Source organism: Scyliorhinus canicula, chromosome 13 (genome assembly GCF_902713615.1).
Source record: "Scyliorhinus canicula chromosome 13, sScyCan1.1, whole genome shotgun sequence".
Taxonomy (NCBI): domain Eukaryota; kingdom Metazoa; phylum Chordata; class Chondrichthyes; order Carcharhiniformes; family Scyliorhinidae; genus Scyliorhinus; species Scyliorhinus canicula.
In genome coordinates, this window is record NC_052158.1 from 134459593 (window position 1) to 134485130 (window position 25538).

Consider the following 25538-nt stretch of genomic DNA (forward strand, 5'->3'; position numbering starts at 1 on the left):
AAATGATCCCATGGCGCTCTCGGGAAGCAGAGGCAGGTCGGTATTCCAGGTGTCCCAGCCAATATTTATCCCTCAATCAAGATCTTGAAAATGGATTATGTCGGTCCAATCACATTCCTATTCGTGGAAACTTGCTGTGTGCAAATGGGCGGCTACATTTCCAATATTACAACAGTGACTACATATCATTAAAAACACATCATTAGCTGCAAAGCTCTGAGGTCTCTGCTGGATTTCAATATAAGTGCAAGTCTTTCTTTTCTTTCTTTTTAGAACGTAGAACATACAGTGCAGAAGGAGGCCATTCGGCCCATCGAGTCTGCACCGACCCACTTAAACCCTCACTTCCACCCTGTCCCCGTAACCCAATACCCCTCCTAACCTTTTTGGTCACTAAGGGCAATTTATCATGGCCAATCCACCTAACCTGCATGTCTTTCCTAAATTTCTCTCTTACTGCACAATAATAAAAGGCAGAAGACTATATTGTGTATTGGGCTACAAGGTAGAATCAGTGAAATGAGGATGGGATGTGGAGACATTCTACGTGGTTATCTTACACACTATAGATACAAAGCAACATCTTGTGGTTATCTATAATGTCCGGACACATTCCCGATCCTATCAAAACTTCCTTTGAAGAGGAACAACCAACATGTTTTTTTATCCAGAAGTATGTAACATTTTCATCAGTAACAAGCAGGCTAAGCTTTGATAGATCACAGAAATAAATGAAAGTGATCATTCACATAATTTCAAGGAAGGTTATCATTCCAAATATAATAATAATAATGATAATTTTTATTATTGTCACAAGTAGGCTGACATTAATACTGCAATGAAGTTACTGTGAAAATCCCCGAGTCGCCACACTCTGGCACCTGTTCGGATACACAGAGGGAGAATTTAAAATGTCCAATTCACCTAACAAGCTCGTCTTTCGGGACTTGTGGGAGGAAACCGGAGCACCCGGAGGAAACCACGCAGACACGGGGAGAACGTGCAGACTCCACACAGTCAGTGACCCAAGCAGTAATCGAACCTGGGACCGTGGCGCTGTGAAGCAACAGAACTAACCACTGTGCTACCGTGCCGCCAATACCTATGAGCTCACTGTCACAGCATCTAACTATTGCTTGAATAATTCCAGAATTTGTGCTTCAGTAACTGATGAGCCATCAATTGCACGAGAGACGAGTTGCTATACAAAAGTTAGGCTTTAATAAGCTAGAACTTAGCCCTGCGGTTGTCTACAATAAAATGGACGACCGCCAGGCGCTCCGACTATTTATACCTCGGTAAGGAGGCGTGGTTAACTCAGCCTCTCGACCAATCGGAGAGCTGTCACATGACTGTTCTCAACCAATCGGTCGAGAGGCACATGACCGACCAGGGCCAATGGTAAGCCGGTGTTCTGCACCAATGGCAGACAGCTATGCAAATCATATCACCACAGTAACCCTACCTGTAAGTTTCAGTTTGCAGAAGTAGGTCCTGTCATGAACTTTTTTACTAGCTTACAACAATGGCTCGTTGTCCTTCAGTTATAATTTAACTTGGACCATTTCTCTGGATTAACTTCCTCGATTCAAATTATTCCCCTCTTATTACCCTCCAAGATCCTCCTTTGAAGATTTGAGGAATCAGTTTTTCTAAATTTTCTTAACCGTACATCAGTCCTTTGACGTACGGACATAAGAAGCAGGGGGAGGAGTAGGCCTTTGGGCCTGCTCTGCCATTCAGTGATATCACGCCTGAACTACCTCATTACTATTTTCCTGCACTATCCCCATATCCCTTTTCAATATGTAGAAATTCATCAATCTCATCATCAATGACTGAACCTCCACAAAGCTCTGGAGCAGAGAATTTAAAAGATTCGCCAGCCTCTGAGTGAAGAAATCCATGCTCATCTTCGTCGTCAATGGCCTTCCCCTTATTCTGAGACTGACCTCTCGTTCTAGACGCCTCTTGTTCTAGACGCCCCTCGCTCCCCAAAGCCAGGCGGAACATCTTTGCTGCACCTACCCTGTCAAGCCCTGTATGAATTTTCGATATTTGAATAAGGTCACCTCTCATTCTCCTGAACTCCAGAGAATAAAGGCCCAGCCTATTTAAACTTTCCTCATAGGACAATCCCTCCATCCCAGGAATTAATTAAGTGAACATTCATTGTACTCCCTCTACGGTAAGTGCACCTTTCCTCAGGTAAGGAGACAACAATTGTGCACACAACCCCAGGTGCTACCTCATCAAGAACCTTTAATCATTGCAGCAAGGCATCCAATACACAAATCCTCTTGTAATAAAGGCTAACATATTCGAAATTGGCCTTGCCCCGATTTAGAATTTTAACTTGTGGGCCAGAACTATCATTTTCCATCGCTATCTTAAAACTAATGGAATTTTGGTCACTGGTCCCAAAGCGATCCCTCACTAACAATTCCGTCACCTGCCCTTCCTTATTCCCCAAGAGGAGGTCACGTTTTGCCCCCTCTCTAGTTGAGCCATCTACATATTGAATGAAGACTTCTTCCTGAATACACTCGACAAATTTCTCTCCATCCAAACCCCTGGTGCTCTGGCTGTCCCAGTTAATGTTGAGAAAGTTAAAATCCCTTACTATTACAACCCTAATCTCTTTACATATTTGCTTCTCGATTTCCCGCTAACTATTTGGGCAACTATAATACAGTCCTAGCTCAGTTGGCTGGACAGCTGGTTTATGATGCAGAACTGAGGCTGCAGCACAGGTTCAATTCCCATACTGGCTGAGGTTATTCATGAAAGCCCCAACTTCTCAACCTTCTCCCTCGCCTGAGGCACGGTGACCATCAGGTTCAATCTCCCACCTGTCACCTTGCCCCTCTCAAAGGGTGACAAAAATGTTACCTTTTAAATTTCAGTCCCATGCAGGCGATGCATTAGTGCACTGAAGCAATTGAATAGTGTCAGCTTCAACTTGGAAAATTATTCAATTCACTACCAGGCAGTTATCAGATCCATTATAAATAGCTTCATTTCTCTCTGACAGTGATTATAATCTCAGAACCTAATAATTACAAAGCAGTCACCTTTTTATTAACATTGCTCTTCCACCTTGAAGCAAATATTAGCCAGATATTAGCCAGGCTTGGATTTTGATTCAACAGTTTCTCGAAGCTCGGTATCTCACACAACCCTACGAGGAGGAACAGCCCATAACCTACTGATAACGAATGTCTGACTGAGCTCGCTGTGACATTTGGTCTGCCACAGTTGTTACTTAAAATGATTGCTTTAGTTTAAGTACAGTGTGGCTTCGTGCCTGCCGCCTGCTCAAAGCCGCTAAAATTGATTTAGTTAGCAAGTTCTGTCTGATTGATGCCTGTTACTGACACTAACTCCACTTTGTCTCGATTGAGTATTATGGTAAAACTGGGTTGTTGGCCCTTCCCCCACCTTGATTTATAACATTTGCTGGTCTCTTTAGTCCTTACCAGACATATTGACCAAAATAAATATTCAAAACCAACACACACTCTTAAAAACAAAATCACAATTTGTAATTGAATTTCTGAAAGAAAGTACTGGTGAACGATCCATAATTGGGACAATTCAGAATGTGGTTTCATTTTGTATCGAGGACCTGCGCACTGTATTAATAACAGCTCGAGTTAGCAATGTTTAAATGTACAGTACAAATGGGATGGCAATGCTGACTTACTGCTGGACTGTAAGATGACTGAGTATCTCAGCAAGGGTTGGTTTATAAATGCAATTGCTTCCACCTTTGCACTGAAGTGTTTCTGTGCACCTGTCCGTCAGCTTCTGCACAAGCAAAGAGAGAACTTGCATTTAAATGACAACATTCACCATGTCAAGTTGCCGTATAGAAAATGAAGTGTCTTCACTGTTTCTGATGTATAAAACAATGTTGTGGTGAATTGTCACCTGAATGTTTGACTTGCACTTTTTTCTTTTTTTTCCTATTTCTTTTGTACCTTGTTCTTCCTTTTTATATTTTTCGAGCTTTTTTTGTATTTTACTTGAATTTATTGTTAAAGTAAGCGCCGGAATGTGGCGACTAGGGGCTTTTCATAGTAACTTCACTGAAGCCTACTTGTGACAATAAGCAATTATTATTCCGCCTCTGGCCACAATGGGAGTTGACCTCAAATAAACCTTTGTGAGAAATAAGTCAAGTAGCTCCAACAAGCAACAATGCGATAATGAGCAGGGCCGCGATTTAATGGAAAATGTTCTCAGTGTCATAGCGGGCTCGACTTCCTGGGTGTTTCCCGATGGTTGAGACGATAAGATTGTGGCCTGTAATTAACAGCACTTGATGCCGGGAATGATCCCCACGGGCTCCACGCTGGAACTGGCTGTCCCGTCAGCTATTCACTGGACTTGCACCCGGCAAATCCCCACTAACAAGGGGGAATTTCTCATTAGCTCTCCCTCCAAACTCACTCACAGGCAGCACACAACCATGGCACCACATAGACTGGCTCCATGTTTCAGAGATGCTGACCTGGCCAGGTTGTTGGATGCCACGGAAGGCAAGACGGGACACTGTTCCGCTGAGGGGGTCGGAGGACCAGCAGCAGGACTACCGATGCCACCTGGGAGGCAGTGGCAGTGCACGCCATTTTGGGCAGCGTGACCAGGAGGACCACCGTACAGTGCAGGAAGAAGACCAATGACCTCCACCACCCCCACGTCCTCCCTTCCACCCCCAAGTCAGCATCTAGCACCTCGCACCCTTCCCCACCATGCTCATGCTCCTACACACCCGATCACCCACCACCCACAATCCCTCTGTGCCCAAAGCCATAGACCGCCCTGCTGCATCATGCGTGTGGCTCACAATGCCGCCTCTCTTCCCCCGGAGGAGAAGATAACCCATAATAGGTGCGAAAAGGCCCAGAAGGACTACAGAGTTCCAGGCATCACGCCAAGAGGAACAGGCCCTGGAGATCACTGGATTGGCCGAGGATAGAGCAGTCACTGACAGCGAGGTTGGCCTCCCCTGCAAAGGTGAGGAACCACTGCCCCTTCACCCAGATGACCTGCCTCAAGTGAGTTGTTCATGTCAGACAATATTATCCTTCCCTCCCATTGACCACATGTCCACTCTCGCAGGATCTCCAGCTGATGGGCCGGGGTGGACCCTCCGCCACCCAAGAGAATACCTTGGAAGAGAGCTCCGAGGAAACCACCATCAAAGCATCACAGCTGTCATCCCCACCATCCACCAGCGCAGAGAGACATACCTCGATGGGCGACACTGGTGGACAGGTTTTTGGGGCACAATCTGTGAGCGCCACACGGTGCACTTTGGTTGGAGGCAGTAACACCCAAAGGAGTCAGGAGTCCTCTCAGATGCTGAGCTTCTGCACAAGGTCATTTCAGAGCTGATGTAGATGCTAGGACACAGCCGTGAGATTCAGGAGGGGTTGTCAGCGACACTCTGGCAAGTGCATAGCCGATTGGAAGAGTCCCAAAGGCTCTGGGCGCAGGAGATGGCACTGGCAATGCATGGCGCCAAGGCCAACACAGCTAGGGTGATGACCGCAATGTAAGGCCTAAAGCACGACGTCAGAGTTATGAGTGGTGGCATCTAAGGCGTGGCTCAGTCAGTGACGACCGTGGCTGAGGGCCTCAACACCATGTCCCAGTCAATGAGAGACAAGTCCCAGAAGCAGATAGACATTGTCGAGGCTCTGCAGAGTGTGGCTCAGTTGCAGGTGAACATTGCCAAGGATTTCCGGAGCATATCTCAGTTGCTGAGGAGCATCGCCGGAGGCGTCAATGCCATAGTGCAGAAAACGAGGAGATGCCAGGACCGGCACAGTCGGTGCCCGCCACCAGAGAGACAACAACGGTCTCCACCTCACACGAACCCCCCCCCCCCCCCGACACCGTGTGTCTCCAGGTCAGTGGGTCGAACAGGGTGGCACGGCAATGCCAGTGACGCTGGTAAGTCGGCTGGGGCCCCCCAGCTTCATAGAACATACAGTGCAAAAGGAGGCCATTCGGCCCATTGAGTCTGCACCAACCCACTTAAGCCCTCACTTCCACCCTATCCCCGTAACCCAGTAACCTCTCCTAACGTTTTTTGGTCACGAAGGGCAATTCATCACGGCCAATCCACCTAACCCGCACGTCTTTGCACTGTGGGAGGAAACCGGGACACCCGGAGGAATCCCACGCAGACACGGGGAGAACGTGCGAACTCTGCACAGACAGTGACCCAGCGGGGAATCGAACCTGTGATAATCACTTGTGCTACCGTGCTGCCCTCTGGGGGCTTCAGGCCCCCAGAGGATGCCCGCCAAGGGCATCAAAGGCCACAGGGCGCGAGAAGCAGCAGGCTGTCCCCACCTCCTATGTGCATCTTGGGGATACACCTCAATATAATGGCAGAGCATGGAACATTAAGAGGATAGAGGATCACTAAGTTGGCATTGGGGGTGGGGGGGCACTACCTGTAAGTAGGGACAATGGAAGTTTTAATTGTTCACCATTCACATCTAAAACCTGAGGCATGTGAAGCCTCTGTCATGTCATTATGCACAGTGTGCCTGCCTCTAACCCCACCCACTGCTGCCCTCCATTCCACCTAACCCTCTGCTTCCTAGGTACAGTGGTCCTAGAGCAAGAGACCCCCGATGCACACCCCATGCAGGTGATGGGTGTGAGCGCGCTGTCAGCAGAATTACGGGACTCAGACTTTGGCATAAACTGAGGAGCACCAGATCTTTCCTCACAGCGAGCTATCATCACCCTCGTGCATTCTAAATTGACCCATTGACAGTGCCAACGCAGGTCCATCACCCTGCACTGATGTCACACGGATCCTGGGAGAGTGGAACAGAGTAGTCGGGGAATGAAGGGTGTGGAGGGGGTTGAGGGTTGTGGAAAGGGGGCGGAGGAGGGAATGAAATGGGTGGGGAGGAGGGGCAAGTGGATGGTCAATGGGGAAGGGGTGAATGGGGTGGGGTTGGGAGCTGGAGAGAGTGTGGCGACGGACAGAGCCTTAATTTATGCAAACAAGTGAGAATGAAGGCCTCCCTGGCCCTCCGGGGATGCTGGACCCTCGCCGCCGCCTATCCTCATCCTCTGGCTGTTCCCACCGGGCTAGTCCTCCAGCCCCTTATGGTGCGGCTGCTTCTCATCCTCTTCAGACAAGGCCGCATGTCCCTCTCCCTCCTCCAGAATGTCACCTGCTCTGCCAGGTTGTGGAGGGCGCAGCAGACCACCACAATGTGGAAGACCTCCTGGGGGTTTACTGCAGTGCACCACCAGAGTAGTCCAGGCATCAGAACGGCATTTTCAGCAGCCTGATGCACAGCACAGGTGGTAACATGGTGCTTGTTATATCAGGTTCATCAACAAGGAAAATGCTTGGTGCCTTGTACATACAAGTACCTTTTCACAGAAGAATGTTGGTCCAAACACAAAACTACAACAATCCACTTGTATGAGGAAAACCATACACTACATCACCCTTCGTAAGATTCTCTGCCAAGCTGGCAGCAACACACAGCAGTGTGAAACACATTCGTACAACATGCCATGCTCATCTGCCAGTCACCTCCAGGGTTTGGGATGGAGGCCGCCGGCAGGCCTGGAACGCCTCAGCAGTGGGGCGGGGGCGCATCCACAGGTGGATCTTCCACATCAGGTGTCCTGGAGGTGGGTCCATCCTCCAGCCTCAGAATGTTCCTAGAGATCCATCTTCAATCTCAGGAAGTCTATCGTCCAGTCTCAGAGTGCTCCCGGGGATCCAACGTTCGGCCTCAGAGAGTTGCTGGAGCTCTTATTCACTTTCAGCTTCTTTCTTCAATGGTGGGTCAGTGACGTTGGGCACCTTTTCAAAATGGCACCCGGACACAACAGCAGACTAAGAGCTCACCCAGGCTTGCCCGTCCACTGAAAACAGCATGAAACACCTGGGTGCATAATTAATGAGGTTGGGCCAGATGATTTGGCATGTTTTCCCGCCAGCCTCCGCAGAGGGAAACATTCCACTATTCTGCCCGTGCCACAGCACTTCATCTCATAATGGGAGACTTCCAGCCAGTACCTCCGTGATCTAGATTCCCCAGCCAGAGGAAACAACCTCCATCCTGTCAAGCCCCTTCAGAATCTTTTACGTTTCAGTGACATCGGCTTCAAAATGAGAGAGAGTATAAACCCAAATTACTCAACCTCTCATAGGGCAACCATCTCATCCCATGAACCAACCTACTGGACTGCCTTCGATGTACCGCCTCTAATGCAAGTATAATCCTCCTTAGATATGGAGACCAAAGCCACCAGGATTCCAGTTGTGGTCTCACCAAAGCTCTGGACAATGGTGCCAAGGCTTTCTTATTCTTATACTCTAAACCTCTTGCAACAGTGGTCAACAAGCCACTGGCCTTCCTAACCTAATTGCTTGCTGCAGCTGCATGCTAACTTTCTGCGTTTGTTGAAAGAGAACATCCAAATCACGCCTTTTGAAACATATTCCCTTTTCCATTCTTATTACCAAAATGAATAACCTCAGACTTCCCCAGATTATTCTCCATTTGCATCCTATTGCCCCCTCATTCAACCTGTCCATATCTCTTTGTGTCCTTTGCAACACTCACCAAGCAATTTGAAAGTGTTCCATTTCTTCCTATTCTCTGCTTCTTGTCTGTTAACCAGTCCTCCATCGTGGGTGTGGGTTTCCTCCGGGTGCTCCGATGTCCTCCCACAGTCCAAAGATGTGCAGGTTAGGTGGGTTGGCCAGGCCAAATTGCCCTTAGTGTCCAAAAAGGTTAGGTGGGGTTACGGAGATAGGGTGGAGGTGTGGGCTTAAGTAGGGTGCTCTTTCCAAAGGCCAGTGCAGACTCGATGGGCTGAATGGCCTCCTTCTGCATTGTAAATTCTATGATTCTGTATGATCCATGCTAATATATTTCACACCATTCCATGAGCCTTTATGTTTTATTTTAACATTTTGTATGACACCTTACTGAATACTTTTTGGAAATCCAAGTATACTACATCTACTGATTCCCCTTTATCAGTCTCACTACCAGCTTCATCTTCAAAAACCTCTAAAGAATTTGAAAAACTTGCCCTTGTCATAAACAATTTCCTTTTCATAAAACCATGCTGACTGTTGGGTCATACTTTGACTTTGTAAGTGCATGGAGGAGACTTCTTTAATAATAGATTCCAGCATTTTCCTGATGACTGCTGTCAGGCTAATTGATCTGCGATTTCCCGCTTTTCTCTCTCCCTCTTCTCTTGAACAGCAGTGTTACACTTGCTAACTTCTAATTGGCTGGGACCATTTTATAATCAAGAGAATTTTGGAAAATCATCTGCAATATCTGCAGATATCACTCCTTTCAGAGCCACAGAATGTTGGCTATCAGTTCCTTGGGATTTGTTCTTTCGTCACTCATGTTTTTAAATATTTTTTCTCTGCTGATATCAATTACTTTAAGTTCCTCAATCTTATTAATCCTTTCGTCACCCCTATTTCCGGGACATAATTTGAGTCTTCAACTGTGAAGGCAGGCGCAAAATATTTGTTCAATGTCTCATTCCATTTCTCCATTCTCAATGATGATTTCTCCTGTTTCTACTTCAAAGGGATCAATATTTATTATCCTTTTTTGCATACTTATTAAAGCTCTTGCAATCAAATGTTATCCTGACTCATTGCTCTTCTTCCAATTTTTTGCCTTTTTAGTCAAGTTTTTGCTCAGTCTTTGCTATTAACTAAAACTCTCTCTATCCTCAGGCGTACGATTACTCTTTGCAAAACCATCAACCTCTTTTTTAATCAAATACTGGTCGAGTGGAATGCGTGTCCTATAATATGTGTAAAGTCATGGTCGCTACCGGCACCCTAGACAGCCAGAGGTGCTGGAAGTGCTGACAGCTGCAGAAACTTGAGCTCTGGGTTTCGGAGCTCAAGCGGCGGCTGGAGTCGATAGGGTGCATTCACGAGGCTGAGAGCTACGTAGATAGCACAATCAGAGAGGTGGTCGCAGCACAGTTTAAGAGCCTGGAGGCAGAGACGGAATGGGTGACCATGAGATAATCGAAGAGAACTAGGCAGGTTGTGCAGACGTCCCTAAGGATCCCGCTCAGAAATTGGCTTTCCGTTTTGGAAGCTGATGGGGGCACTGGTTCCTCAGAGGAGTGCAGTCAGAGCCAGGTATGTAGTACCACAAGTGGCTTGGCTGTACAGGAGCAGAAAAAGAAGTAGGGAAGAGCAATAGTGACAGGGAATTAATTAGTTAGGGGAACGCACAGGTGTTTTTGTGGCTGTAGACGTGACTCCAGGATGGTATATTGACCCTTTGGTTACAGAGTCAAGGATGTCAGAGATTGGCGTCTGGACATTCTGCTGGGGGAGGGTAAACAGCCAGAGGTCGTGGTCTACATTGGTACCAATTACTTCAGTAGCAAGGGAAATAGGGGGTGGGATTACCCCAGCCAAGGGCTGGGCCGGAGAATCCCCCCGAACGGGCCACATGACCCTACGCTGGCATGGCGCCGGCATGTTTGGCGCGACGCCAGTCACGGGCTGCTCTATGCGACCGGCTCGCTGATTCTCCAGCCCGGATGGGCCGTGCGGCCGTAGGAAAAGAGCCGAGTCCCGCCGGCGCCGTTCTAACCTGCTCTGGGCCGGCGGACATCGGCGTGGAAGGGTCAAGTGGCGGCCTGTGGGGTGGGGGGGGAGGGTCCGACCCGGGGGGGCCTCCAATGTGGCCTGGCCCGCGATCGGGGCCCACCAGTCGGCGGGCCGGGAGCCTCCTTTCCTACGCGCCGGTCCCTGTAGCCCTGCGCCATGTTGCATCAGGGCCATAGAAGGAGGCCACTGCGCATACGTGCGTTGGCACTGGCACCACTGCGCATGTCCTCGTTGGCACCGGCGCAACTGCGCATGCGCGGATTCCGCGGCACACAGTTTGCGCCGGGATCGGCAACTGGAGCGGCGTGAACCGCTCCAGCGCCATGCTGGCCCCCTGTAGGGGCCAGAATTAGTCCTGGAAGCAGCCCGTTCATGCCATCGTAAAACGTGACAGCATTTACAACAGCATGGACACTCTGCCGCGGGATTGGAGAATCCGCCCAGGGTTATGCAATCAGGGAACTAAGTAAAAATGATTAAGCTGATCCAGTAATGTGATAATATCCGGATTAGCCCAGTGCCATGTGCAAGTTAGTACAGAAATAGAAGGATAAGGCAGATGAATGCATGGCTGGAGAGATGGTGCAGGAGGAAGAGTTCCTGGGACACTGGCTCCGGCTAAATCAGGGTTACTGTGCATGTATGTGGATGCATGCTGTATAGTAAAAAGCTTTGGGATGTTTCAGGTACAGTATGCATTGTGGAAATAGATGTTGTGCCGATAACAAAGACTGGCTCAAGAAAGATTAGTACTGCGTGTTAAATATTCCTGCGTGCAAGTTATTCAGAAAATATGGGGAAGGAAGCAAAGGGGTGAGGTCGGAGGAATGGTTAAGGAGAGCATTGCAGTGCTGGGGAAAGAGGGTTCAAGGACAGATGAATTTGACTAGAGCTAAGGATCAAAAAAGATTCAATTTACATTGCACGGTGTAGTCCATAGATACCTAACTAGTGAATGAGAAGACCAAATCTGCAGGGAAATTATAGCGCAATGCAAACATTATAGAGTAATTATAATGGAGGACTTTAATTACCTGAATATTGACTGGAACAGTGGTATTTGGCATTGTAAAGAGCAGAGAGGGTTAAAAGTTCCTAGATTGTGTTTAGGACAATTCTCTACAGCAGTATGTGTCCAATCCAACAAGATGGGCCAAATGGCCTAATTCTGCTCCTGTACCTAATAAAGGATGCATTGTTGGACCTGGTTCTTGGAAATGAGGTGGGTCAAGCAGATCAAGTGTCAGTGGGGTAACATTTAGAAAACCGTAATTATTGCATTGTAAGCTATAGGATGATGATAGAAAAGGATAATAGGTAATCTGGAGGTACGCAGATGATTGTAACCCCAAGGGGGGGAAGAGCGTCATATCTGGGCAATGCCCCTGGCATTGCCTGAGCAGTGCCAGGGAAAGTGTCCGTGGCAATTCCAGGGTGCAGTGATTGGGGGTGTTTTATTCGGGGGTTGTGTTGTATGGCTGGGTGTTCCATTGGGGGCTGGGAGTTCTGTGCTCATGTGGGGTGGGGGGAGTTGTGGGGGGTCCCATGAGGGGAGATTTCCATGATGATAGACTGGAGGGGGGGAGTTTATGGCTGGGGAATGGGAGAGTTCTGTGGTGGGGGCAGAGTGGGCTCCATAGTGGGAGAGGCAGTTGCATGGGTGGGAGATCTATATTTATTTTTGAAATAGAGGGGGGGGGGAGCCTCGATCTTTTGTGAACCCAACCCGAGATTGTGCTGTCATGGGACCAGCCCCTTAATTTGTTTTGACCAAGTGGCTAAAAATAAGGCAGAGGAAATGTGGCCAACGGCTTCCTCTGCCATTTTCCCACCTGCTGCGCCACTCTGCAAACAAATGAGAAAATTCCGCTCTTTGATATGAAAGTGACCGGTATTACAAAGATCCATCTTGTATGTTCAAAATATTTCCCCAAAAGCTCCGAAGAGTAACACAAGAGTGAAATATGGATTTGTTAATCCCACCACGTTTGAGAACTGGATAGAGCCCATCGTATAATGTCGTCATACTGCCACAAAGATGAAACAGCAGAACACATTCCCAAGTACTGAACATCAAATCTGTGCTGGTGAATTCACAACTGACATCAATAGGCAAGCTAAACAGTCTGCTGAAGTAAGTCCTATTTGGAGAGCTGAAAAACGGCAATTAGGTCCGAGATGAATGGCTTTTGGAATGTGGATCATTTTTGCGATTGTGTTAGATATTTGTAAACTGAGCCCCGCAGGCTGACAATATCGCTTTAAGAATATTTTATACGAGCTTGCCTGAAGATCTAAGAAGCTGTGGTGATGTCACCCTTACAATGACAAATTCAATAATACAAATTGCATTTGACTGGGGGCTATGATTTGCATTGAGTGTTCACTTCCAGTATCCGCTGGGATCTCTCCACGTGTATAAGATGTGATCTCAGGCCCCGATGGGACCCATATTACTCAATTTGGAACAAGTGCAGCTTAGAAACTGAATAATATATATCCATTGCAGGGTAAGTAGGTAAAGTACTGTATTGACCAGCTTCAGTTAGGGCTGTACTGCTTCCTGTTACAGATGTATCTGTTGCAATTATTCATTTACATGCAGGCTTATGAATAATTCCGCTATATTTATACCAATCAATGTTTAATTCCTATTGTAACATGCAGATATTGAACCATCCAAACAAGTCTGAATAGTAAATTTTGATTAGCTCCTCACTCCTAACCGAAAGAAAAATGTTCCTGTTTATAGTCTGTCCACAATGCCCTAAAATGAGTGCTGATGGAGGAAGGCTCCAGGCTGCAGACTACTGCAGACAAAATTGATGATTTTGACTTTCCCCACATCAGCATGGCCATTCAGGCATGCAACGCTGAAGGTTATCACGGCTCACACATACCTCTGGCAGAGTCACCTAAGATCCACATCTCGAATGTGGCCAAGGCTTTAAGGGCTCAGATAATTCAGTTGCTTTATTTTGTTGCAGAACCAGGGGAGGACCTAAAAGGACGGAGTTTCAGCATTGAACTGGTGCCAAAGGCAGAAAGCAAAGAGAAAGGGGCGCAAGGTGCTTCAGGAGAGCCAGTCAAATCTCAGGAATGGGATGGAAGCCCTGGGCCATCAGCAGCAGTGTCCAGTCGAATGGGAAGGTCCTCAGTCAGCCCGACTCTGTTGGCAGGGCATAGCAGCTCGGATACCATGCAGCCAGGTAACTATCAAACTCTGTGCCAAACAGTACATGCATTTAAATACAGTGACCTTAGAACTGTTTCTGTTTCTTTACAATCTTCATACTTCAGTGCAGCTTAAATAGTAAATTTACAACATCTACTGCTGTAAAAGTGATCCCCAACCCAAACTGACATTAAATAGAACATTCTAGAAAATCGTATTCAAGGACAATGTCAATTTTTTAAGGAATTCACTCCAGTTTGGGTTTAACATCTCGGGTCACTTCCATAGGCAATTTAACACATTGTGGGTTTTTATCTGTCTGATACTGATATAATACGTAGTACATCCAACAGAAAACTCGCATTAGAATATTTTAGCTTTCTGGGTTTCAAAAGAAGGTACAGCATCTAAAGCATGCTCGGGTTTTAAGCTGGCAAGCCAATTATTAAACAGTAAATGGATCAGAAAACAGAAGCAATTTGCACATACAGAATTTACAGTAGTGCCGGAGCAAGTCGGGATCCGTTAATGGGCTAGCACCGCCGACACCACGTGGAACTAGTGCCATTCCAATGCATGATGGCGTCCGATTCGCCGAGGTCAGGATTGGCACTCCAGAGGCTGAGAAGCTGCAGCCGCATGTAAGCACTCCACTCCCCACACATACTCATTCTAGCCAAGAGGATAACACCCCAATGAGCGGCACCCCGTTTAAACTATGCGGAGCTCGAGACCTTGCTGGGGTGGTGGGGTGGGGGAGGTCGGTGGTGGGGTGGGGACACCCATATGGCTAATGTCGCTCTGCGCAACCTCGGGCCATGGTGGGCGGTCAGTGGGGTGCGCAGCAAGGTGGCTGCCTTGCAGGCCACGGCAATGGCAGTCCACGCCTGGACACCCCGGTCCCGGATTGACGACCCAACCCCACGGCCCATCCCCTGGTCATTCCCCACGGTCACACCTCTGGGAACATGTCCTACCTCCTCTCTCACCCTCAGCAGCCACGGCGCCTGTTTCCCGATTTTTAATACCACAAGTGAACCTCACCATTGGCAATTCGTCCTGGCAGAGGTGGAGCATCGTGGGAAGCCCAGAGAATACCAGGGCTGGCTGGTTAATGACAATGGTGTTTATTGTACAATTTGCATAACCACACTGGCATCAACTTCACATTCCGTCTGCTCCCAATCACCTTTGACTCCCTTATTAGTCCAGAAGTTATCTCCCTTTGCCTTAAAAATATCTATTGACCTGCATCTACCGCTGTATGGGGACGAGAGTTCCGAAGATTCACGACCCTTTCAGTGAAAACAATTCTCCTCATCTGAGTCTTAAATTGGAGAGTCCCCATTTTTAAACAATGTCCCCCAGTTGTAGCCTCTCCCACAAGGGGAAACATTCTTTCAGCATCCACTCTGTCAAGCCCCTTCAGGATCTTATATGTTTCAATAAGATCACCATTGTGTCGTCTAACCTCGCATGGATATAGGCCCAGCCTGCCCAATCTTTCCCCGTAAGATAACAACCCCATCCCAGGCAAGTGAATGTTCTCTGAACGAATTCTCACATATTTGCACCCTTTTTAAATAAGGAGACCAAAACTGTACACATTACTCTTGATATAATAACACGCTTCACAACTGTATCAAAACATCCCAATTTTAGATACCATTGCTTTTGCAATAAATAACTACATTCATCCTGCCTTCCTAATCATTTGCTCGACCTCTGTATTAACGTAATGCAGCAGGACACCCAGATCCCTCTGTACCTCAGAGTGATTGAATTTCTAAGTGATATTCTGTTTTTCTATTCTTGCTGCCAAAGTGGACAAGTTCCCATTGGGCGGCATTTTTCCGGATATTGGCAAAGTTGATAGCGGTTGGGAAAAACAATGTTGAAGCCACCGAAAGCAACCCCGCTTTCTCGTCTCATCATCCCAGATTTAGCGTGGAAAAACCTGAAGGGGCGGGTCCCACAATGTAACATTGGCAGGGCGACCTCCTGATCGAGCCTGAACCACCAGAAACTGAATCCCTCAATGATCAGGGTGCCATAAAGGCCGCCCCAGCACACAAGAGTTTGCATGTAACCACCTGGCTCAAGCATTGCCCCAGGCACTTTCCCACTAGGGGGCAGTGCCTCGATTGTGCCATCGGGTAGTGGCAGATCCCGGACAGTGCTTGGGCAGTACCCGTGCATTTCCCCCCCCCCCCCCCCCCCCACCAGAGCAATACACTCACCTGAGCTCCCTGGGAGGTCTCCTTGCCAGGTGCATCCCTGTCGGGTTTCATGCTGATCTGCCCTTACGCTATCATGAATAGAATTTCTGACGGCGGGGTATTGATTCAGGTGTAGAGTCCTGATAATGAGATGATAATGTATTCAAACATGTGTTCCCGACATTGAACATCGGGAAGTGCGCCCTGTCACTGAGAGGGGAGGTGACAATCGTGTCACACGTAAATGTCAGCATTCATCACGATTTGAGACTTCTTACGAGATTTCCCGCTTCCTTCACCGAACCCGCCCTACGGAAGCGGGAGTGGAAAATTCAAGTCAGGAGCAATTAAGAAAGGTTTGTCCTCAGAGTTTAGGCACAAATACCCATGTTGTTGAGGTCCATCTGGGGCTGAGTTCTCCGCCTCCCGACGCTGGCAGCCAGAATTGCGATTGGGCGGAGAATAGCGGGTCATGCAAAAATTGCGATTTGTGCCTGGCTCCAATTCCGAAGCAATGCTCCACTCTGTTTCGTTGTTTTGTCTGTGGGGACAAAAGGTGGAAACTTTCAGCTTGACAGGGGCAGGAACCTACCTCCTGAACTGTATCACCAACATATCCACAGATCCCTGAATATAGCAGTGCAGGTAGATGAGGTGGTTAAGAAATCATATGGGATGTTTGCATTTATTAGCCCAGGCACAGAATTCACAAGCAAGAGATGCCATGCTGGAACTAAAGAAAACGCTGGTTAGGCCACAACTGGAGTACTGCATGCAATTCTGGTCATCACATTATAGGAAGGATAAGATTGGAGAGGGTGCAGATGAGATTTACCAGACGCTGTCTAGGCTGGAGGGTCTGAGCTGTGAGGGAAGGTTAGATAGGCTGGAGCTGTTTTCCTTGGACCGGAAAAGTTGGTAGAGGCGTATAACATGATGCGAGGCACAGATACCGATGGTAATTAAAGTACTTTTTCCATAAGTAGAGGGGTCAATAACCAGGGAACATAGATTAAGGTAAGGAGTAGAAGGCTAAGAGGGGAGTTCAGGAGAAACTTTTTCACTCAGAGGGTGGTGGGAGTGTGGAACTCACTGCCAGAAAGGGTGGTTGAGTCAGAAACTCGTAGCATTTAAGAAATATTTAAGTATTCATTTGTGCTGCCGTAACCTCTTGGGAGATGGACCAAGCCCTGGGAAATAGGTCGAGTGTAGTCAGATCTTAGTTGATCGGTGTGGATAAGATGGGCTGAATGGCCTCCTTCGGTGCTGTAAACGTCTATGTGTCAATAAATCTTTCACCCACATTGAATGTAAGAGTTGAGGCCATTCTGGAAGATTTGACAGAGAGTAGGATGAGAAAAATTATTCTTGAGGAATCCCTTCATGTATTTTAGATGCACCCTACTTCTTAGGAGGGGTGGAACGTGCACCAAGCATGAAATATCAGCACTTCAGAAAGGAACTCTTTTAGCCTTAATGTCAGACTCAATAATTGAAGATTGTGTTACAAAGGGTGTGGACAAGCTTTAAGGAACACTTCCTACCAGGTCTGAAGAGTTTTAGTGCAAGTATTTCACTTAAATTTAGACCACTTATAGTATCAACATTTATATCCTTCTGGGGCAGAAATTATTCGGCCTTATTTCTAAAATCTTGGATAAAGTGCTTTTTGTGCTATTTTAATGAAGGCATTGGCTCATTACCTTCTGTTACAGAGTGGACACAATGTTAGGAAAGCCTTTTGGTAATATTAGCAAATGAATGCTTAATATATTTGAACGACCTTCCTCTGACTATTGTAATGGAATTATTTTTTTAGAAAGTAAATAGGTTACCATCCCATTAATGTAGCGGGAAGAACAAGGTCATAGAAATGCATTAAACATTCATACAATGATGTTACCAATGGTAATTTTTAAGCAATAGGAAGTGTGTTTGCCAAGCAGTTATTTCAGAATCATTCTAAGCTTTATCCAAAGCCATTGGTATAGCATTAAATGTGGCTTTATTAACATGCTGCAAGGCATGGGCCTGGACATCCACTTCTTTTCTAACTCAGCTTTCCATCCACAGAGACAAAAGCAAGCTGCAAGCTGGGCCGATCTGCGTCTACTTCAGGTGTGCCTCCTCCATCCATCACTCCTCTCAGGCAATCCAGCGAGACACAACAGAGCCAGGTACCATCGCTAGCCACTCCAGAATGACCTCACAGTTCAACATGCCAAAAAAAAAGTTGTCACATGTCTGTCCTCCATTTTATTACCAGCTTGTTGCCGCCTCCCTCCGTGTCAATCATTGGCAGTAGCAGGTTTCCGAAAGGCATATGGTCTCTTTCTGTGGCTCATCTTTCAGTCTTTCCTCTTTTTTTAAACTTAAAAGAAACAAAAACTTTTCATCCAGTGTTATCTGACTGTGAATGAGATGTACTCTACATACATAGATATAGAGACTTTTCTGACTTCCTCATTGTGTTTTGTGTGTTTTAGCAGATTTGTGTGTCTTTGAAATGAACAAATCTGATAAACAAAAAATGTCTCCGATCTATCCTTGCTGGTGTACATTTTTTCTTCGCTCTGTCGTCATAAGGAGTTGCAGTGTTGTGATGTTTCGTTGCTAACTTGTACATCTTTTAGTGGAGTCAATCTTCTTTATCGTTGTTTCTTAGTCGTTTTGATGTCTGTCTGTTCTTTTGTGGCCATATCATATTTTGTGTACATTATCTTTATTAAAACTTCTCAGAACATTTCACAAAAGGCGTTGGGAGTGTTGAAAATCTTTGCGATTAATTCATTGCGATGGGCTGCCTGCCAAAGTTCCTTATATGGAAAGAAAATCTTTTCAGAAAGAGTGTCGGGGGCAGGCAAGAATGGAGAGACTTCTGAGGGAGCCCATGATTGTATTACATCATTATAACCAAGAGTGCTAACCTATGGGTTTTTCACATCGAAATTAATGAACATTTTTCAGGAAATTTGGTAATCCCATTCATTAAAATAGAATTTTCCTGATTCATTAACTTCTGCCCCAATTCTAAATGCATGAAATTGTGAGATGTGTTGCCATAAACGTGAGTAAAAGAGCGGAGATCCCGTGTGACAAAGATGCATTGTGACTAATTCAGTCACACTCAACATCTTACTGGATATTTTATGCACTGTGCAATGTCCCAGAGGGATTTAGAAGTTTTTAGATCGCTTTATATTGAGAGTTTTCTGTTCCTTGGTGTCATCACCTGAGTCCACCCACGCATTTTGACAATCGCTGAATGGATAGACTTTGCCTGACCAGCCAGTGTACAATCCTTGTTCATGTCCATGTGATAAGCAGAAAGCAAATTTATAGTAAGTGCTAATGTTATTTGACTGAAAGGAATTCAGTGGAACATGAGCATATGGAATTTGCAACAAAATCTTGTAAAACCCTATAATCAGTCTCATGCTGCAGTTGGTCTGAATTTGTTTTGGGTCAAAAACATTGTAACATCATTTTACTGATGATATTTAGCATAGTGCCCGCACAAGTGAATAACATGCCAGAGGTTTCCAGATATGGTAAGTAATCAAACTTATTTTCTTTAAAAATGAGCACAAAATAGTCTATTATTTCATATGTTAAAGAATACATTCCTTTAGAGGGTGACTAAACTTTAAAAAGAACATTGTGGTCCAGGTACAGCTCTCAAACTATAGCCTGACAATTTTGGGTATCCTTCGAACCTGGTAATTGCTTTTCAGTATTTTCAAGTTGATCTTGAGGAATATTCTTCCCAGTTCTGTCCACGATCAGTTATTTCTTTCTTTTACCTTTGTGATGCCTCTTATGCGCTTGCTTTATATAATTATTGCCAACCCAATTAATGAAAGTAAATGAAAATTGCATTATTCCTGTAACAGGCAGCCAATCTGCAGTGTTTGTTTTATGTCTTGGTAAAAAGTTGGAAATCTACCACGGTATCCCTGAGGACTAACACAGCAAACAGCCTTCCGAAACATTTAGGAGCGAGAATGGGAAAGGGAGATACTATTCAAACCGGACACTTTGAACATTAGCGTAGTATCCACTTTACAAGATCTTGACGTCAAAGTTGGAAGGCCCTCATTAACCCTTACAATTGAACACACTAAATCCAGTTAATAAACAATTGATTATTTACCTACTTGCTTCTATTACGATTCCAGACCAGAGCCCAACAGTAGCCAGGATACCAGACAGAAACCCCAATGTTTTATTTTAATTTTGTAAGACTGTGAGGAAAGGATGCCTCAATCCAGTAGTGATTTCACAAAAACATAGGGATATGATATATTGAAACAAATTTATAACTAACACCGTATTAAAATACCAATTAATGAAAGTAAATGAAAATGAAAATATACGTCACACCAGAAAATAACTTACATTTACCCCTTAAACGATGCGAATCAATGCAGTAGCACAGTAACTCTTATCTGCAATGTGTATTCCCACTCAAACATCAAAAAAACCCATCTCGGCTCTCAATCCACTGTTAAAATACATTTAGCATTCAGGAATATCTGATTTACAGAGCCGTATGAAAGAGAGATCTTTTGACACTGCTTTTAAAAAACGATCTGACTCCTGTCAGAACCATGCAGAAAACTCTGGCTGTATTTCTCCAGATGAGGCAGTGGCGTAGTGGTATTCTCCCTGGACTAGTAATCCAGAGACCCAGATTCAGAGGACCTATGTTTGAATCCTACGAGGGTCGTTGGTGGAATATGAATTTAATGAAAATCTGGAATTAAATGTCTAAAGGTTTTGTGGAAACCATTGCCGATTGTCATAAAAACCCATCTGGTTCACTAGTGTCCTGTAGGGAAGGAAATCTTGTTGTCCTCACCTGCTCTGGCCTACATGTGACTCCAGACCAACAGCAATGCCCTCGGGGGTGGGCAATAGTTGCTGACCTAGCCAGCGACGCCCACATCCTGTGAATGAATCAAAATATCCTTCTCAAATTGTTTCAGCTCACCACCTGTTCAGACAAGTCATAATTGCTTGAAAAGACTGCTAATCTGTCTACAGACATATTTTTAACTAAACTGCAGTGAGAGGAAAATGCTTGATGTCTGCTAACAGCGCCATCAAATTCTCAACTGAAACTCTGTTTTCCTGCAAAATGCCTGGGCCTGGATTCTCTGATCCCACGCCAGGTCGGAGAATCGCCGGGGGGCGGGCGCAAGAATCGTGTCACGTCGCTCCGCCGCCTATTGGGCCCGCGGGGTTGCCGCCGTGCCAGTCAGGAGCCATTGAAAGCAGCTCTCCCGGCAATTTCCGTGCTCAACGGGCCGAGTGCCCGCCGGGTTCCACCGAGTCCCGCCGGCGTGGGTTACGTATGGTCCTAACTGGCAGGACCTTGGAGTTCTGGCTGCAGGGTGCGTCCTGGTGTGGGGGCGTGGGATCCAATTCCAGGGGGGGGGGCTCTACGGTGGCCAGGACTGCGATCGGGGCCTACCGATCGGCGAGTGGGCTAAGCCTATATTGCTCCGCGCAGGGCCCATGCGTGGACCCGTGAGCACTCCAGCGCTGTAGTAGCCCCCTAGGAAGGGGTGAATGCCTGGTCCTGGAGGCCCATTGATGCCAGCGCCACTCGCGCCTGTTTTGACAGGGCTCAACACTTGGCCAGGATTTCGGAGAAACCCGGCCCTGATACCTGAGCTCCACCCACTCACTATATCATCCTACCAAGCTGAAATCTAATGAACGCCACAGGGAACCCCTCCCCCCCTTTAATCCAAACAAAACTGCATTAGTCCAAGCTTTTATAATGCTAATTGCACCCCTGGCTCCCCAAAACATGCCTTTTGAACCAGGATTCTTTAAAAACATGACTGCAGCAGGCATACACACACTAACCCAGCCTGCTAACCTTTACTACATCAAATACAGATATGCAATACAAGCCCCCCTGCCCCATCTCCCCATGACCCCACCCTGAGAATACCACCCCCCTCCCATGCCACAAATTATTTACTTGTAGCCTGAAATCCTTGGAATCCAGGGAGTATCCTTCTGGATGCAGCCACTGCCTCCTCACTGACACTTCTGAACACAAGATTGGGAGACCTGTCCCACATAATAGTCAAGCTTGACATAGTCATACTCATGGAATCATAACTCACAGATAATATCCCAGACACCACCACCACCCTGGGTATGCCGTCCCCCACCAACAGGACAGACCCGGTAGAAGTGGTGACACAGTGGTATACAGGCAGGCGGACACTGCCCTGGGTGTCCTCAACATTCACTCTGGACCCCATGAAGCCACATGGTATCAGGGCAAACATGGGTAAGGAAGCCTCCTACTGAGTGCCACATACCGAACCCCCCCCCCCCCCCCCCCCCCCACCCCCCACCCCCGGGGCAAGAAACATTCACACCACACAAGTGCCAGGTAGTGGCCATCTCGAACAAAAGATAATCTAACCATCCCCCCTTAACATTGAATTACATTACCATTGCTGAATCCATCACTATCAACATCCTGGGGGTCACTGTTGACCAGAACCTGGAATGGAACCCAGCCTTCCAAATACTGTGGCTACCAAAGCAGGTCAGGAATCCTGTGGCAAGTAGCTCCCCTCCTGACTGCCTAAAGCCTGTTTGCCATCTGCAGGTATAAGTTAGGAGTGATGGAATACTCTCCATTTGCCTGGATATGTGCAGCTCCATGGGTGGCACGGTAGCACAGTGGTTAGCACTGCCGCTTCACAGCTCCGGGTTCGATTCCCGGCTTGGGTCACTGTATGTGTGGAGGCTGTACATTCTCCTCGTGTCTGCGTGGGTTTCCTCCGGGTGCTCCGGTTTCCTCCCACAGTCTAAAGATTTGCAGGTAGGTGGATTGGCCATGCTAAATTGCCCTTAGTGTCCAAAAAGGTGGGGTGGGGTGGTGTTACTGGGCTACGGGGATAGGATCTGTTGCTCGTTATGCTTTCCCTTAATTTGCTCTGTTTTAATTACCTTTGCTCAAGAGTCGCCAGGTATCTTTCTGATACCACCACAAGGTTCAAAGCCGAATACTGATCAATGACTCGATAACAAAAGGGACAATGCTGGAAAATCTCAGCAGGTCTGGCAGCATCTGTAGGGAGAGAAAAGAGCTAACGTTTCGAGTCCGATTACTCTTTGTCAAAATACAATACACCAGTTACACCAGTTAGTAAGTTTGAAATCAATGCACATTTATTTACACACACAGTCAATTATTACTCATGCATAAACTCTACTGGCTAAACTACAACTACTACTAAAAGTCTATACTTCGCTTCGAGTCCCCACTCAGTCAGAGGATCAATGGCCGTTGTCCGGTTCTGATACTGCTGGCTTCGAACTGGTATAGAATAGTAGCTAGGAGCGCCGATCTCATAGCGTGCGTTGACCTTAGACTTACTTGGCTGGTGCTTGGCGGCCTCTCGTCGCTGTGAGCCAAATGCCAAGGTGAAGATGACGAAGAGGAGTAAGAGTAAGAGAGCGAACTGACCTTGGGAACTCTGTTTTATAGCCCCCAGGGATTCGCCCCCTTCTGGGCGGACCCTGGACTTGGTCCCAATTAATTGGACCATGTCCCAATCGTTTGTATCGATTCTCTCCAATAACGGGGTCGTTCCCCAATCGTTGGGCGGGCTTTAAGTAACCGTTGGCCTGCCTTTGTTTTATCCTCCACTGGCGCCGGGAAGTCTGTCCTGGTACCGATTGTTTCAATGTTTCTTTTTGTCCCCGGAGATAGCTCATTACTATGCTAATGGCTTGTAGTTTCAGTTCTGTCTGGGCTCTGCAAGCTCCAATCCACAGGAAACCTTGTACCTTCTTGTTTTTCTAGTACTGTCCATTTTTCCCTGCACTCTTTGCGAGTATACATTTTGGAATCGGGACGTGGCCACCCCAGGTGGCTACAGATGGAGGTGTGGGCTTGGGTAGGGTGCTCTTTCCAAGGGCTGGTGCAGACTTGATGGGCCGAATGGCCTCCTTCTGCACTGTAAATTCTATTTTCTATGTTCTCATACACAAGAAACTTGGCACCATCCAGGACAAAGCTTGATTGGCACCCCATCCACAAACATTCACTTCCTCCAGCACTAAAGTTCAGTAGCAGCAGTGCGCACCATCTACAAGATTCACTGCAGTAACTCAACAGCACCTTCCAAACACACAACTGCTACCATCTAGGGAGACAAGGGCAGCAGACAGACAGAAACACCACCACTTGACTGGCATGTGGTTGAGCAGAGTTTCTCACTGGCCCTGCAGTCTGGAGGCAAGACCCCCAATGCCACAGTAAGATTTTGTCCGACTTTTGAAAGGCACATTGGACATAGAAGCAGCAGCATTTGCCTTATTAGGAAAGTAGCACAGTGTCATTGATGATACTGCCAAAGGGCATTGGGCCAGGAAGGAGGATGGTAAGAATGGTAAAGTTACTTGATTAGAATCCGGAAGCCTGGAATAATGCCCTGGAAGCATGAGCTAAACCCTCACCACGGCAGCTGGACTATTAGAAAGTCATTAATAATAATCATTAAACTGTGGAGGAAATCTGCAATCCTTAACCCAGGCCAGTCTGTATGTGACTCCAGACCCAGTCAATGTGATGACTTCTCTTAACTGCCCTCTGAAACAGTCTTGCTAGCCATTCAGATGTAGGTGGCTCACTGCTACCCATTCAAAGATAGTTAGAGATGGGCAATAAGTATTGACGCTCACATCCCAAGAAGGAAAGAATTAGAGTTCTCTCCCAGACCCCAGAAAAGTAATCTGAGCCATCCCCATCTGCTGTCGGACCACTAGCCTTTGGGCTTCCTGATATTGTGCTGGCATGAGCCCGATGAGCTGAATTAGGGTGTCCATTTTGGGCAGGCTGCTGTTATGTAATGAGGCATCGGCCTCAAAATGGCTCCAGCCTCTCCGGTACCGGAACAGATAATAATAATAATCGCTTATTGTCACAGGTAGGGTTCAATTAAGTTATTGTGAAAAGCCCCTAGTCGCCACATTCCGGCGCCTGTTCGGGGAGGCCGGTATGGGAATTGAACCCGTGCTGTTGGCCTTGTTCTGCATTACAAGCCAGCTGTTTAGCCCACTGTGCTAAACCAGCCCCTAAACCAGATGTTCTCCTCTACACAGGGATCCAAAAGTCAAAATTGACTTCCCAGACAAAAGAAATTCCTTCCAAATTCACAATTTGATCCGTTAGTAACCATCTTATATTTTTGTGCATTATAACAGTAACTACACTTCAAAGGTACCTCCTGACTCCAAAGTTCATTGGGATATCCTGAGGTGATGAAAGGTGCTATATAAATGTAAAACTTTCTTTTCAATGCCCCGCCCACCACCCCCCCCCACCCCTTGATCTGGCCGTCCCAAATAAAAGTTTCTCCAGGTCTACCCTATCGAACCCGCTGCACAGATTTTTTAAAAACTTGATCTTATGCAGCTCCATGATGAAAGG

At 46.8% G+C, this 25538-nt stretch overlaps 1 protein-coding gene across 8 annotated transcripts in view; it reads left to right on the top strand.

Annotated features, from left to right (window-relative positions):
- nyap2a (neuronal tyrosine-phosphorylated phosphoinositide-3-kinase adaptor 2a) overlaps positions 1-25538 on the top strand; it is a 191698-nt gene that overhangs the window by 133197 nt on the left and 32963 nt on the right. For all 8 annotated transcript variants that reach the window (XM_038815698.1, XM_038815697.1, XM_038815692.1 and 5 more), the window contains 2 exons: positions 13660-13881; positions 18140-18243. In XM_038815698.1, coding sequence (XP_038671626.1) covers positions 13660-13881; positions 18140-18243 — 326 coding nt within the window. The remainder of the gene's footprint in view (positions 1-13659; positions 13882-18139; positions 18244-25538) is intronic.